The 17,520-nt window shown below is 41.0% G+C and overlaps 1 protein-coding gene across 1 annotated transcript; it reads right to left on the bottom strand.

Moving 5' to 3' along the window:
- Nucleotides 1–876: 876 nt before the first annotated feature.
- Nucleotides 877–12,291, bottom strand: coro2ba (coronin, actin binding protein, 2Ba). Its single transcript, XM_076078690.1, has 11 exons — nucleotides 12,091–12,291; nucleotides 6,515–6,631; nucleotides 5,664–5,813; nucleotides 4,987–5,151; nucleotides 4,637–4,753; nucleotides 4,421–4,525; nucleotides 3,395–3,491; nucleotides 3,141–3,253; nucleotides 2,507–2,597; nucleotides 1,859–1,998; nucleotides 877–1,011 (listed from the first exon to the last, which is right to left on the bottom strand). Exons 1-11 carry the CDS (start codon nucleotides 12,289–12,291, stop codon nucleotides 877–879), a joined length of 1,431 nt encoding a protein of 476 aa, XP_075934805.1.
- Between the last annotated feature and the right edge of the window lie 5,229 nt (nucleotides 12,292–17,520).

Genomic DNA, 17,520 nt, shown 5'->3' with positions numbered 1-17,520 from the left:
AGAAGTAAATATACATTACGCTCCTCCATCCTCAAAATGAGCCCTAAAATCCAATAACAGCCTGCAAAGCTTCCCTTGAGACTATATTCCAGTTACATAAGTGGATCAGTGTCTCCCCTGCTGCTTTCCCAATATTTAAATAAACAATAAAATACTGAAAGTGAATGAACTCTCCATTCTCCTTAGGAGGAAAGGCTGTACTCCGGTAGCTATGTCAGTATTGTGAAGTCAAATTATAACCAGCAACATCTGTAGGTGAGAAAATAAGCTACGGGATAAGCGGATCTGTGGAAAACATGATCCGTGTCCGAAAAAAGCTCGTCTTGTCTGTCAGGTTCAAAAATATTTCACGTGTCAGCCATTTTGAAATGAGGTTGCAGCTCGCTGCAGCAGGGTCTAAGGCCTTGTGGAAGGAAAACAGGAGCCAGTGACGGTCTTTTTATCCTCTAGTTTTTCTTCAAAAAACGAGGATTAGATGGTGGTTTGGTCATTACAGGAGGAGTGTAGGGGCTGTTTTTGAACGGTGACTAAGGTATTTCCACGTGAATGATAGGGTAGGCACAGTGAGACAAACTCTCAGGAGGTCTGGCAGAAACTAGATCAAGAGTAAGTTGTAAAACTAGATAATACCTAAATGGATTTGAACTCTTTCCTTGTCTCCATTACTCATCATATTTGTCATTATTACAATATTCCAGTAATTGCACCAGTTAAGACATTATCCACCACTTATCATATTATTGGGTGTACTATGCAGGGCAGCAGGAATGAAGTTATGATATATCAAAAAAGAGGCATAGGAGGGCTCAGAAGCTTGTCGGAGGTCAGAAATTGGAGGCAAAGGAAGCAGCTTTGCCAGTCCAGGAGGCTGAGAGGTCAGACGTTGTTGGGGCTAACGTTCTTCAGGTTGTTGAGCTCCAGCTCCAGCTGGCGTATTCGCACGTCCTTGGTGGTCAGCTCCTCCTTTAGCCGCCGCAATTCTTCCTGCTGCCGGAAGAACATCCGCAGGAGCTACGTAAAGAAAAACAAGAGCTTGTGCATGTAAAAAATACACTTTAACATTCAAGCATGGAAAGCTATCGTTAATACAGGACATTTGGAGAATGTACAGTCGCTTCTTCACCCATTCAATCAACTACATCGACCCAATCAATTGATTCCTTTCAGTGCAGCTCACATGATCCTCATTTGTCTTTTTGTTTATTGAATTTGGATCCCCATAAACTGTAAAAGCTCCTCTTTGTTGGGTCAATAGGTGAAAACAGTCCAAGAAACAGGACATCATGTATATAGCATGGACCACGCTGGTTAATATGCAGTGCAATCAATGCTATCAATAACACAGCCGCTATTGCTCCCGTTATCTGCGCCAGGAGAATATGATATCGGTTGTGTGTGTGCCTGAGTGTGTTTGTGTGCATCTCTGTGTCTGTCCACGGCTAATTTCGCATACTGCTGCACCAAACTGCTTAATATCTGCCCGTCTGCGCAGAACGGGTGCCGACATCGGCCTGGATTACAATGAAAGCGTATCTTTTGTGTGAGCTGTGCGCGTGAAAAACACGTCTGATACACTCCCAGTCTTTATGGGCTGTTAGCCAAATGTGGGTTGTCTTCATTCAATCAAACATTAAAGCAGCGGTCGTTGCGGACACACCTGGCGGAGATGTGCACTCCACTGAGTGCACCTTTCTAGTTCAGTTTGCTTCTATGTTCATAGTTAGTTGTAATGTTCTGATTTCTCCCTTGCAACTGTTTTCTAAATCTAGTTTTATTAAATACTTTTATAATACAGGAACAACAGGGTAGAGTAATGACAGTTGTGTAAAGCGATTCACAACATGAGCTGTTCACACACCTCGTTCTCTGTCCTGGGTGGAACGTTCTCCAGCAGGTCGATCCCGTTCACTACCATACTCTTCTTTTCCTTCACTGGGGCCTTAAACACTAACTGGTGTGGTCGCTGGTAACCCTCCTTCAGGGACATTAGGACTGGGTCTGTTTGCAAAAAGTGAGCAAAAACATATGAAAATCCACCTTCTAAAAACACTTGGAGGTTTCAGTTTTGTTTTCCTGCTGTTGTGTCAAAGTGTCCCTGTCAATATGTGTCTGCATTTGTGTGATGGACAGCCACTGGCTTTCAAATTGAAATCTAGTTTGCCCGGGGTATGCATGAATTTCAGATTTTAGAGATGTGCATTGACATCTCCCCCTTCAGTGGAGGGAAAACATGCACCACAGTGACAAACTTTGCACAGATACACGTCAGTTTAGTCATGCTCAGACATTTTAGGGGACATAAATATAACAAAAATACATGTTTTGAGTGGAGGGTATCTTTAAATATTTGTCATACCTAAGAAATTACTTCTAGCACATCACATCACCAAACGCAGGATGATATGCTGGTATTAGATTAAGATCTTTGCCTGACATTGGTTTGTATTTGGCAAAAAGTGGAGAGGAGAGTCAAGCCAATGCACAGTGTGTGTGACGTGTTGTTTACCTCTATTAATGCCGCTCAGCCATTCACTCGCTGAGAGCGCAGGTTCTGTTCCTGCTGTCATGGGGTAGATGTCCTCCTGGTATGTGTCCGACTGTAAACCAGGAAACACAACAGGTTTTAAGATTTCTTTGTCTCAAAGCAGGTATGCTCTGATGAAGGTCCTTTAGACCGAAAGCTAAAAATAAAGTGTTCTACGCAGAGATTTAAGTGTGCGGGTATCTATTCTACCAGTTTGAGCTTTTTGATACTTCCAGCACCTTATTTAAGATAAAGCCGGATGAAGCGGTGGTTATCCTGCATAAAATGTAACCTCTCTGCATGGCTCAGCAAGCACTTTGACACGTACTGGATTCTTCTTTCTGTTTTGGTCTCAAGTCAAACCAGTAAAGATCCATTTGCACTCAGATGAATTACATCTGTCCGTGTTAGCTCTCAGCTCTGTATTTGTGCTCATTACATGCCAGAATACTGTATGTCCAAGTGTTGCCAGGAAAAGGTTGATTACAATCAGACGAAAACTACATTATGCTCTTTCACCCATTATGTGCTGGATAAATGTGACATATTGCAGAAATGATTAATAATGAGAAAACAGAGGAGAATCACTTCATTCCATGAATTCCTTCCCACTCACCCTTCTTGGGACAATCATCGAAATGGGCTCGATCAAACCCTTCAGAGTGACGAGCTTGTAGAAGCGGTACACCTCACAAGCTCCCACATCCAGGCCGTGCTTCGGCATCACACCTGCAGACAAGAACAAGGAGCGCGTGGTTGACACTTTGACAACGTGACGTACTTTCCCGGAATTTACGGCCAATTGAAGTCACACCAACATGAGAAAAATAGCAGGAGAGATCATATATTACTGGACAACAAATGACTTACCGAGGCCTTTCTGTGGGGCCGGGGACCGGAACTCCGTCAGGTATTGGAAGTACGGCTTTTCTGTGGTAATCTCAAAGTAACGGATGTTGCCGTCCCCCTGCCGAGGCACCAGAATGTGTCTATTACACCACAGTTCAAGAGGTAGCTTGAGTTTCAACCAAGTCACATTTTTTACATTTGGTTTCTTAATGTTTTAAGTACGGCCTAATCGGATTTGGTGCTATGCAACGAGTACCAGAATTTTAAATCCTTGAAGTTACTTTCAAACTAAGGGGTGAGTGTTGAACACTAGAGCACTAAAAATGAAGGTCTTTGAGCAACCATCTTGCCAGTTCAAAACACACAGAACTAAATAAAAACCTTACAGCACTTCTCAGAGTATAGTTTGCATGTCAGTGCAGTAATGTGTGAGAAATGTGTTACTTTGCATCTTAAAGGAGATGACAGATATTTGACAGATGTTTCAAAGTGTGAAATCTTGAAAACATTGCGCAGTTTGAAGAGACATAATTCATTCATTGTGGGGCATTTCTCATCTATACAAGATCCACATACAGCTGGAACTCACTAAATAAACATTCTGACGTCATGCATAGTGTGGATAGTGAGTGTGATTCCGAATACAGCCTTTGACCTGTTTGTTTAATTAATTTATGAGGCACTTCCTCTATATGTTTTGATAATGTGATGCAAAATGGCCACATTTTCAATTATTTATTCTGTGAATTAAGTATGTATGCTCTTGTCACTAAATAAAAGGCATTGTTAACATTTGTTTGTAGTTCATTGCTTTGTTTGGTATTTGCCATTTACGATTTGCACTGATTACCTTTATCCTGTTACCTTGTCAGTTAAATTCAAAACAATAACAACAAAGCTGTACAGTTTTGTTCATTTGATAAACTTCAGCGTGGAAAAATATGCCAAAATGTCAGAGTTCAATGTGGATGAGAAAGTGATAAATCTGAGACATTTTACAGTCCTGAAAAATAAATTCCTTGTGACCCAGTAAGGATCAGCGCTGACCTTGCCTGCCAGGTACAACATGTGTGTGTCGGCATCATAGAAGGGGAACAACAGTCCTGAGAGGCCGTCTATGTCCTCCTCCACAATTGGCATGGACAAATCCTCCTGAGAAGAACACACACACAGGGAATTCAACACCGACACACACACACACACACACTAGCTCCACCCACTCTGGCATTACTTGTGTGCAGCCATATGGAGGTATTGTCTGACCTGATCCCAGAGAGCGATCTGCCGGGTGTTCCAGCGTGAAACCCCTGTGGTGAGCAGTCGCTTCATGTTGCCCAGGAACACCACTCGGTTCACGCGGTGGTTCTTACAACTGGCTTGCTGGTGGAGCGGCACACAAAGACAGAGCATTAATGATACATGCAAGGTTCTCTTATACTGTATATTATTACCAGTATTCATTCTTGGGACTATCATATTGCTGTGACAATACAGAGAAAGGATGCAAATACATTTTTTAGATGATTTAGATTCAGAAGATTTAAAACACCCAAGGGGCATTGGCTCTATAATGGGGCACACTCCCATAAAACCACCAGCCCCGTCCCGCTGACCTGAAGGACGGCCCCGGAGCGCGGCTCAATGACGCGCAGCTTCTTGTCTTTGCAGCTGGTGGCCAGCAGGCTGCCGTCTGTGTTGAAGGACATGCTTAGGATGACGTCCGTGTGGCAGTCGATCATTTTCACCGGCTCTCCGATCTCCAGGTTCCAGATCAGGATCTGAGGGAAGGATTGTTTGGGTGCAGCTGTTAGATGGCAGCGAGGCTTCAATCAGTGATGTGATTATGTTGTCAGCTTTTTGAATGGAATTTGACTTTTATTTTTGTGTGGAAACATCAAGTGAAATAAGAGCCTAAATATCCCAAATATGTTCTTTGGAAATCATCGTTCAGTCTATAAAATGACAGAAAATAGCGAAATTGCCCACCACAATTTGTAAGAGCCGAAGCCATCATCTATAGACTTCAAATTGTATCTGACTAAAACCCAGAATAGTCAATAGTCAATGATATAGAATGAAGAAATTGATCAAGTCCTCACAATAGAACCATCAAATAATGCCTTAAGAATGTATCAACTTATAATAGTTTGACTCATTTGTTGTAGATCAACAGTTATCTCATAAAAAATATTACAGACCATTACAAAGTACCGGTAACTCCTAAAATGAGCTAAATGATACACATAGACAATATCTAACAGTATTTGAGTATGGGAGTATTTCCTTTAACCTTGTAGTCGTAGCCAGCGCTGAAGAGGATGCCGCTGCTGGTGGGGTGCCACTCGATCACACCCACCCGTCTGCTGTGGCCGTACAGCTCCAGCACCGCCTCCGTCATGTTGCGTCTCAGACCGCCCTCTGGGATCTCCCATACTCGCACCTGCCACGTTCACATTAACACAGTGAACATAAAGGAATACAAGGTGCCTCATCATAAAGAGCACACACACATTTATAGAAGAGGTCAAAAGGTATAATGCTTTAGTCAGAGGCCTCTTCATCTTGTATTTAATGTGAGCTCTGATCTACAATCAGCATGACACAGCTAGAGATCCCTCTGATCAAAAATAGCACATGGTATCAATGCAGCCCATTGCATTAGGATTAGACTGGATTACGGCGCTCTGTGTTGGATTATGCTTCATCAAGTGAAAGTACCACACAGGACACAGTGTTACTGTGGCTTCATTATGCTCGGTAGAGTAATGTGACAGGCGCACAGGTTGTTAGCATATGTCATTTAACATCTGAGATTAAGAATATGCAGTCGGTTACCGAACCGCTGGTGGATTTGTGAATTGCTCAAAAGCATTTCACATCCGTCATTTGCCCTTTTCAGGCCACTGGCTCACAACAGCAACAACAACCAGAGCAGCTGCCAGACGAAATCCACTCACAAGCTTGTGTCCAGTACTCACGCTCTGAATCAGAGGCCCTCTGGTCATAATGACGAGATGAACCTCAGCATCTCACAAACTCACGATTTCACAGATACAGTATGTTGTGTCACATCTTCCTCCAGCATCATCACCCTCTGTAATCACCCTGAGCCTATACCTGTTTGGTAAGTGGGTCACTTACCGAGGTGTCCTCCGAGCAGGATGCTATGATGTTCTCAAAGAAGGGATTCCACTTGATGTCCAGTACATTGCCTTGGTGGCCACACACCTTTGGGTAATGAGAGTCCAGACGACCACACTGAAAGAGAGCGACAGAAGCGTCCTTATTTTGCATTTACTGTAGTTTTTCTGTTTCGGCAAAATAATTGAGTAAATAATTTGTTCCTGGACACAAATAATGAATCTCTATTCATCTATTCAGAACAATACTGAACAAGACTATTCTTTTCTTTCTTTTAACGTGGACATGAAAGACCAACATAATGTAATAAAAGTTCAATCACATTTGTGAGCCGACTTGATAAAAAACAAAAACAGACCTGGTTATTGTACAGGGACATCTGAGGCACTTCAGTGTTATTGCAATAACCCGAAGAGTCCACAGAGGGGCAGTGGCTCATAACAACAGACGACGCAAAGCTCTTAATGTCGGTCATGTTGTCATGAATGTTTCACGTCAATTAAATCCACTGACCTCTTTTTTCTATTTCCTCAGAGATTTGTTTCGGAGCGTCGGGTCATGAAATCCCGCATGTTTAAATGAACTGTCCTCACCGAACCCTGAAGATTCACTCCAGATGCTTTATCAAGCCTCACAAACTCTACTATAAAATAATTAAATATAACATATATATATATCGATAACAAAATGCTATTAGTTGCATCTATGCACCTTAATCCTGAAAGAGATATGAAATTATGCATTTTCTAACTGCGCCTTTGTGCTCCTCCCCCAAACTAAAAACAATACATTTCATTTTATAACAGCAGGAGGCAAAATGGTGAAATACAATCACACATCCTTACTAAGGCTTTGGGTGAGAATGAGTCATCAGCTAGTGTTTACCCATATTAATCAATATAAAGTTGCTACTGACAAATAGCTAGCATATTCTTATCAATATAATCTCAGCAACATACAGTACATAACAGATACATCACTTATCAACATAAACATAAAAAGAAAGCAGATCAATAAATACTTTTTGGATGTCACAAAAACTAAAAAGCAGCGAGCAGGAAGTCTGCTCACAGAAATATGTTTGCCAAAGATACTCAAGTCTTTGCTAACAAGACGAGGAACACAAGCCGAAACCAATAGAGACCAATGTCTGCCAACAGTGAAGAGGGACATCAGTTTAAGAGGAGACAGTGTGACGGAGCCAGACAGAATGATTCATAAACATAACTAACTTGAGTTAGCGTTGAAGGCTCTTTGACGTGCTGCTCCTACATGTACAGACGTAAAGATTTCAGGAAAGTAAGAACAACTTTTTAAAAAAAGACAAGCCAGGCTGAGGCCAAGTTTTGACCACGCGTTATCATTCTTTTTTTAGAAATCTTACAGTGACTGGGCGGTTTTAACACGGCCTCAAAACATTAATGACATGCGATCATAAGGGACTCCTTATTAAGGTGGAACTAATTACCTGCAAAGAAATAATGTCTGTTGGGAACCACAGAGTTCAGAGGGTTCATGAGGTATTATTAGGGGGAGTCAGAAATGATCATGGAACATGATATAAATAACAGACAGCTATCGCTCCTCTACCACAACGAATACAAATAAGAGAATCTGAGTGGAAATAGTGGTTGCTAACGTTTGTCTGGACGACTGGCAGGAAAGAGACACAGATCTACATCAGGCCTCATCGTCTTTCTGCAGCTCATTTCTTCAGACGAACACAGATGTGGAGGCCCGGTACGACAGAAGCATCACACTGTGTTTGCTACCAACGCATGTTGATCTTTAATTCCCAATAAATCCGCATTAACGAGGCGGTTCTATGGTTACAGTAGCGGTACATCCTCTTGTAACAGCAGCATTCTATGACTCCTCCGGCTATAAGATGCAATAATATCAACGAATGAATTACAGAACAGGAGGGAATTAACAACTAATGAGGATTCAATACAAGTTGAAGATTAACAATTGGGTCTTTTCTATCCTGCTGTCATCGTCGGTTTCTTTCTAATGAATTCACTGTTCACTGGGAAAAGAACGTGCCGAGTCATGCTTTTCCAGTTTTATCACATGTTAATGGTCCAATGCGTGCTGATGCTGCTTTCATACTGTATGCACCAGCAGCACAGTCTGCAGTGTTGTCATTGGATCACTGTTTAGAGTTGTTTATACTCAACTCAAAGTGATGGTTTAATTAACTTAATGTTCGTAATAAACTGTAGCAAAATAACATCCTTGTTCATGACTTTGCGCAAACTGCACAATATGTGGGAAATTTCTTTTTTTATAAATGCCGTTAAAACATGTACACAGGAAATTACTCTCATAGATGCCTTAAGAATAGACGTATAAGAGATTGCATTAAGGCCTGGTGAACCGAAAAAAGCAAAACCAGCAGTTAAAAGAAACTGCAGTAGGTATTTAATATATATTATAGTGATAGTATATTAGCAGTAGTAATGGCAGCAGTGATGTAAAAAGGCACCACACCCACTGCGCCCTCTTTCTTTGTCTGAGGTGATGAAAAGGTGTTTGTGACCTCATGTGTCGATTTCTGGGCTGGTGTGTGTGCCAGGTGGTGCCAGCGGTAGTCCTTCCACGTTCTAGTGAAATTGTCTAGGGGGGGGGGGGGGGGGCAGCCATATGGCCGTCTCGCCGGCTGTCAGCGTAATATGTCAGTCGTTCTCACACCTTGCTGTTAGCCAAACCCTCCACAGATTTGTTTGTATTTTTAATGGAGCGGGATGAGCTTCTTGTGTAAAGACTTCATCTCCTTTAGTGCTCATCTTTTCACCCTTGTTTGTCATTTTTCTACCTGCTCTGAGTCTCATTTACATGAATACAGACTGCCTCTGATGACGACAGCTATTGATTTCATATATTTCATATATATACAAATATTATTTGTTTTCCAAAAAACATCTTAACTTCTCTACACCATTCTTTTCAGCATAAACAATAACACAGGTCCTCTTCTGTACGCTGCCATAAAAAAGGCAACATATGGAGCCTCACAAAGTGTAAGGTCACCTTAAAAAAGAAAAGAAGTTTGCTCTTTTGTTGTTTTGACACGAGGACACTGCATGAAACAGCAGCCATCATCCCACAGAAGCTGTCATCTGAGCTGCTGAATGTGAGGAATGCCATTTCTAAACTCGTCAACTCAGCAGAAACCAGAGGAAATGCTAAAGTGCTAAAATACTTTGACGAGGAGGAAATCGATCGAGTTATGGCCTTTATGTTATGTTTAAGTTATGGTCATGGATAAAGTCTTTGCACAGCATGAAAAATATCACTTTAAGAATGATTACTGTAGATGACAATGTGCAATATGTATGTTTTTAACCCTACGATCAGAAGATGCCATCAAACAGAAGATTGTCTCGTTGTTTAGTGCCGATTATATTCACTTTCTTGAGATTAATCCATAAAAACATCCAGCTGACATCCAGAAATGATAGTCCTCTTTTAAAACAAAACCACTATTAATATCAGCTCTTCTCTTTATATTCACTATATGGGAATCTTCTCACACATAAGTCTTTCTTCTTCATGACTCGACAGACCGGGGGAAAAAAATCCTCTGTACGCCTACCGTTCGTTGACACATGCCATCTATTAATGTCTTTCTATGTAAATCCTCTATAATTAAAATGAAATGATACTATACCATATAAATAATATTATTATTGGCATTATAGGTCACCTAGTAGTCACATGTGAAACCAGCCAATATGACTTTCTCTTTCTATATTTACGAGCGCTATAAATCAACATGATGCCAGCAAGCATTACTTTAATCATATGATGCTGTGCAGCTCTTCTTCATGCTCAAGAGCTCAAAACAAAGTGAATTTCATAAACAAAGAGAGCCCAGAGGCCTCTGTGTATTACCTTCAGCCTCACCAATTTTAAAAGCCCCATCTGAGGTACAAGCAGTGTAGGTGGACGAAATGAAAAGCCACCTTTGCTTAAATGAATTTCTGAAAGGCTATATCAAGAGATGAAGTGAGCACTTGTTATGTACTCTGATGTTATGTATATAAAATGATACGGCATAGCAACAGTGGACAGAGATTGCTGATGTGACACTGTTCGTTCTGCAGCACTTCAAACCAACTATGTAACATAGTGCTGCAGGGATGAAGTATCTTTGTCGGCCAACCTGTAAATTAGCATCTCACTGGTTCCCTCCACAAACCAATGGGATTTTTCCATTGGTTTTTGGTTGGGAGTTTACACAAAAAGGTTGTGGAGGCGGACTAGTCACCATGATGACATTTTGTAGTCTCATTTAGCCACTTGTTGGCACCCGCCTTTTTAAAAACACTTCACAAGAGGTGTGTTTACTGATGTATTTCATATCGTTGAACAAAGCATCAAAATCTCTTAAGCTTCAGTTAACTGCAGACCTTATTTTAGGCATCTCACCAAAAACCCATTCAAAAAACCCACTGACTTTGAGATGAGGGAACCAGAAGTTTAAAAATGCTGACTCATTTCTGGGTTTTAGTTCTCATTCCTGGAGCACTCTATCATGTAGAGCACGTCGTATGTCTTTTTCCATGACTGAACACCATAAACTAATGAAGACGTAAAGTAAAATGTAGCTGAGGTCTCCTTGCCTCGCACAACCTTACTGCTCAGCTTACTGAATACTTATTCTGCCTGATAGCAGCTTGACTCGACCCTGCAGATCAGCCAAGAGCTTCCCAAGCACCTTGGCAGAGTCGCTCTTAAAGAGACAGGCAACATTTAGAAACTACTCTATACTCTTCATATTAAACCTAATATCAACGCCACATAAAATGTGAGCAAACGCATTTTCAGTTAAATGCAGTTCTTGGAAATATTACTATCCACCAAAGTGTTAGAAGATGAATCAGTCTATCTGCATAATACCTCTAAAATGTGTGACTGCGAGGCTTATCTTCCATATTAACATCTGCACTGCTGTTGTGTAATGAATAATCCAGCGAAGGCAGCAAAGCCGAATGTTTCTGCTGAATGTGAAGTAAAAATAAATGCATTCCCTTTTTCCTATAATGAGAAAAATAATTTCACGCTTTCAATTTCAACAGCGCTCTTTTGTCTTGTTTATAGGAAACACCAGTATGCCTTTATGTGATTCTATTGGCAAATCTACCCTGTTACAACTTTGGCTTTAAATTCTGGCTTGAGTTTTTAAGGCTGGCATGCAATAGAAGGCAGGGAGGGTCTGTGGTGGATTTGTGTGAAAACAGTTTTTAAACTCCAGATCTAACTGTGCTGTCAAGTAGCTGAAACAAACAGTAATCTGGTCTAAACCTTTAACAGATACACAGTATAAAGCACCTCAACATCCTAAATGCTTTGACTCTCAGTGAGTCACTGAAGCTGTGATCGTTAACTTAACAGGACCAACAATAAATGAGCATTTTATACACACAATAGAGAAACATCACATATCTCCTCCGACACTGAATTGTACAGTCAAGTGGAAAAATAACCTCAGGGGTCTCCAAAGAGGGGGGAGGACCTCATTAATCTTTGACCCAAGTCAACCAAATCAAGAGTGTGTCGGTGCCTGTTACCTGGGATACAGGTATAACAATGAAAGAGCCTCCGCCGGCGCTCTCGGTGACGACTGCCAGGAACTTGGAGTTGACGGCGCAGAAGTGGTTGTCATGGACGTTCTTGGTGATGGGGAAACCGTCGAAGCAGTGCTCCCGGTTGCCCACTTTTCCGTAGACGTTTCGAAACTTGGAGCTTCGGTAGGTCGGACGCCATGACATCTGAGGAATATACACAAACACATGAATTAGTTGTTTGTTCTTTTACAGGATATCCAGGTGCATCACTTCTTTATCGGTTCGGGATGCACCATGATACCGGCACGTCATCTGTATCGACAGAGAAAGGCTTCAAAATGAAAAGTGACCATTTCCTCTGATATGACAGGCCGATAAGAAGACGCATACAGTATGTTACACCATTGAGGAAGCAGGTGCAGAAACAAACATGTCTGCGATAAGGATTGTTTTGCAACTCGTGAAATAGGCCAAATTTGCCCGGGTTGTTCCTATTTTCAGGATTGTCTCAGGGACCGCCTCTTCTAAGCCTGTTTAAGTAAGATTCAGTTTTCAGTTTTGTTTGAATCATGTGACATAAAAATAAATATGTAACTTCAGTGGAAGTAGTTTTCTTTATTTTGCCCAGTCAATGTGTACATTTTGAAAATCATTGCATTTTACTGCCATAGTAGAGGCTTGATGTTCTCTGAAATTAGATGGAAAAATATATGTGCCCAAAACCAAATTCAATTCATACTCTTATAAAAATGTGTACAACATATAGTTTTATTTATTCAATAAATAATAACAGCTCTGATCTGGATTTGCCATCCAGAACAAGTATTTTGTACATTGAATTTATTGTGGTAAACTACAGGTATCCTTCGGATGAAAAACCTGCTTATGTACTCAGTGTGTCCAGTGTAACAGACGTATAGCATGTAGCCAAGCTGGGGCAACATCATAAAAAAAGACACACTGTAATTAAAAAAGTTATCTATTTCCTTTAAGTATTGGTTTGCACTTGACATGATTATGATAATGCACATATAATTTATGAAGCCTATATGTCAATTTCCCTTCCACCAAACCCACAGTTGCAGGATGGGCTGTCCCATCTGTGCAGACATGATAACTGTCACACATACAGTTGTGGGAAATCGTCCAAATTGATCATGCGTGTTACACTTTCAAAGGGTGAGAACTGGGTGGAAACTGTGTTGACATCATTTACTGTTTCCTTAGAGCCTGTGATTCATGTGTCGAGAAGGAAAAGCCAGAGTAAATATATTTTTCCCAATAACATAATCACAAAAAAAGACAGCTGTGTAAACCAAAATGACATTTTGAAGTATTTTGGCTCATGTGGATGTTGTACTACAGAAAAGCAGCCTTTGTTTGCAGTCACCACACACAACAAAAGGGAAGTGGTTACATTTGACTCAAGACGCTTCTTTTGTTTGTCACTCCACCACAAGAATGCATTGATGGAGCTCTTCATCTGTTTTGTCGTGAGCAGGCCCCGCACACGAACTCAAAGGTTGACCCAGTCACAGGAAGTGGACGTCAAACGCCCTTTGTCCCGTGAGGACAGAAGTTGGTGTCATTTCTCGCTGATGAATGTGGCCGAATTCTCAGAAATCTTCTGAAACCGGATCTGTTTGTGAGAATAAATTCCAGTGACACTATTGGTGGACTGTATCTGTTATAAAACAGGATCTGGCGGGACAGGATTTACGATTCTTGTCAGATCAGTAGCAGCGGTGCCGGATGACATCAGGCAATCCTCTATTCAGCATTGTTCTTGGGATGTGGAGGGGAACTGGTGGGAGTGGCGTACACATGCAAATAGAAACATCCTCAGACCATGCGGCTGCCATTGTCTTTCCCCGTCCCTCTCTGTCTCAAACCAGACTGGAGAAATGGCATCCAGTATGCTCCAGAAGTGTGGGGGATCGCATCGCCCTCCACTCAAAAGTGGCAGCTGTACTGAGCCTGCAGCAGCATTACAGCACCACTGATTTTACAGTGTCACAGCAGTTCTTTTGTGTTTTACATATGGTGCTGAAACTAAATAATTTAAGGAGGCAAGATAATATTCCTCTACAATTACATTTCAGAGGGAGGTACTGGACTTTTATCTCCACTACATATAGTTAGTAGTTACTCTTTTAGATTAAGATTTTACAAACATCTATAAAACATGATGTATTGGAATAGATTTAGCAACCTGCACTGGCTCTTTGTCCAGAATTTAAATCAAACTAACTTCAAACCAAAAGGCAAATGAAATGTACGCAGACAAAAGATGTCCGCTGGTACACACTGCAGATGTTTCTGTTTTCTTGTGGTTTATTTATCCTAAGAAACAAACAAACAAATCATGGCTCCTCCTGCCTCTCTTGCTCTGGTGAAAAAATAAAATAGAATAGCATAGACCCTCCCAGGTGCATGCTGGTCCTATACCTGCCTACCTAAACAGACCTGAGGTGCCTGTAGTGTTGTCAAATTCTTACAAAATGAAAAACAAGCAAAAGAAAACATTGTCTAAATAAAGAAAATATCTGGAATAAATCAGTCTCAATGGTACATAAAGTAGTTGAAATTAACTCCAACTAGGCAAGCTAAAACATTCAAATGCTGCGTACACCTAATGCATATTATTTATATGCATATAAAATATACATATAAATAAAGCAGCCATTCTGCTTAACAACTGCTTTGGTATTTGATAGCTTGCTTCTTTACTTTTACTTTTAACTTTGAAGGTAAGACCTTTACTTGTAATGGAGTACTTGTACATTGAAGTATCGCTACTTTTACTGAAGTAAAGGATCTAAGTACTTTTACCAACCACTGTTAAATGTGAGGATTTAATTCTTCTCCCTGTTTTATATCATGTTATTTAACATACTTAGACTGCTGCTCAGAAAAAACAAGCAATATGAAAACATGAGAATAACCGTTAGTTGCAGCCCAACATGGTTCTATAAACATCTCCCCGTCATCCCGGTCCAGCCCAGATCGTCTGCTCTGAAGCCCCATGTCTGTATGAGCAGCATAAAAGCAGCTTGTTAAAGAATTAATGTAGAACAGAAGAGCAGCAGAGAGTGGCCTGAGGGACGGTTGGAGGAGAGGGGAAGAGGAGACTCATTCATTGGTACAGAGAGGATATCTGTGTCTTTCTTATCTCACGAGGGTTTGCAGCAATAGGAACACACACACACACACACACACACACACATACACACAAAGACAGACCATGAGCAGCGGTGTGCATGTACACAAAAACTCAACAACTCAGAGAAGAAAGTGACTTTGTCTCCATCGATGCAGATCACAAGACCTGTGCGTTGTGAGTAAGACTCCCTCTAGGGTTAAACAGTCCTTCTTAGCTTTGCAGACATTTGTTGTTGTTTTTTTGCATCTTTTCACCATAGAAAAAGTTTCACGGCAAGTTGGATTCAAATAAAGACCCCTTCATATCCAACATACATACTGTATCTGTGCGCCACACTAATGTCCTCTTAATGACCCTGAAAATGTCACCTTACCTTACCAGTGTCCATACAGTGACACTAAAGTCACCGTGTTGCTGCGGCCTTCTACAAACATCCACCCTCCGTCCTCAACGAGCCGCCGGGATTCTCCTCTCTTCCTTCCTTCCCCTTCAAATCCAAGCAGGCGAGCCTGTGTCTGCTCTACCTCCTTCTCTCTCATGTTTGTCCTCCCCCCCCCTCCCCTTTAAACTCTCTCTTCTCCTCCTACTGGTACTGATAGCTGGAGGGCTCGCACTCCCCCCTTTTTTCCTCCTCTCACCCTTCTCTCCCATCCTGCCACTCAGCCGGCCCTCTGTCTCTGTCTGTCTCGGCCACAGTTCGTGCTCCAGTCAGTAGTAGCCATTCATCCTCTTCCCTCTCCCACACACTGCTTGTTTGGAATCTCAAGGCCCTTCTGGGCTGATTCCCAGCCTCCCAGCACCACCAGCAGTGTTTCACTCCCCCCCCATCCTCCCTCCTTTCAATCTCGTATCTCTACTCTTATCTTTTACTCCACAGGTATGAAACCTACCGAATTTCTGTGGCAATAAAACATTTTAAAACTTGAAACATTGACAAGGAATGAAGAAGACATCTTCTAAAGAAGGAGTTGCACAATCTACAGTTGCCTCAAAGCTAAAACTAAATGTCCTCTAACTCTTCCGTATCTGTATTTTACACATAAAGCTTATGTACTGTAGCTATATGAAGAAATCCATCATCATGTCTTTCAGTCAGTTTTCATTTTTTTTGCTTCATGTAATTCTTTAAACAATCTTAGTGTTATAAAAGTAGGCAGAAAACATTGTTTTTCCCAGCATTTAATGATATAAAGTTAGCTTTTAACTGAAGCGATCATTGAAGTTAGCTGTTATACGTATGTAGTTATACGGGAGGTAAAGCGTTCACATTTTGTATTTTGTTTCCACATTTTCCTCAAAAAAGATCTGGCTGTGATTTCATGCTCTATTATTATGAGTAATTACTTCATCCTGCTTATTATAAAACATGTATAAACAATGTATGTTAAATTAAGCTTTACAAGAATGTATTTATAAATTAACTTATGTCCTTTGGAGTCTATTTTAGCTATTTATTTTGTTACAGTGATAATAATACTTAGGAGCTGTGTAAGACTTTAGTGCTACGCATTTAAAGTCATTAATAAGATCTTTGACACACATATTACCGTCGTTATGTTACCAGAGTCTCAATGTATCAACACTTGAAATAACTGAAGTTAATTTGAGCCTCAGTGTTTGTTCCTATTTAAATGGATGACTCCATTAGGAACAATAATTACATTTATATATACACAATCATATAAAAAATGCTGACTAAACATCTTTGCCAGGAAGATGTGCACTTTTCCAATAACAAACTAATATTAGAGAACCTGTAAATCCTAAAAATGTCTTTTTCATCTTATATTCAAATGAGGATAATTGTGTGAATGACGAACTGACAAACCCTGGAGTCATTCCTCTGAAACGACCCCCGGTCAGATCTATGAACAGAGGCAGGTGTTATAGTGAAAATTGCATCCCCTGATGGTTGTCTGTGTGTTTGAAATGTAGGTGGAGCCCTGCAGGTGCAATGTGAAGGTGGTTTTCCTCGGCCTCTTTGCCTCGGTGTGTGTGTCTCTGTGTCTTTTTCATGTGTTGTACACGTGTGTCCGTTTCTGTGCCTCCGTCCATGTCCGACCATGTGTTGTCTGTTTGCAGCAGTATACATTTACTGTTGTGTTCGTAGCTTCAAGGCAGACCACTCCAGAGAGTAGTGTGTGTTTATTGAGTTTCTTTTTTTTACGTCTTGCTTTAAGACACTGCTGCTGCTCTGTGCACACTCAATCTTTCTCTTTCCTCCTCTCTCTGTGGGGTGTTAAACCTCTTTACAATATCCTAAAAGCAGC

Source organism: Anarhichas minor, unplaced genomic scaffold (assembly GCF_050575085.1).
Source record: "Anarhichas minor isolate MPS153535 unplaced genomic scaffold, ASM5057508v1 ptg000067l, whole genome shotgun sequence".
In the NCBI taxonomy this organism is placed as follows: Eukaryota; Metazoa; Chordata; class Actinopteri; order Perciformes; family Anarhichadidae; genus Anarhichas; species Anarhichas minor.
The sequence above is the reverse complement of the archived record's forward strand: the minus strand, read 5'-3'. Positions and strand labels throughout refer to the sequence as shown.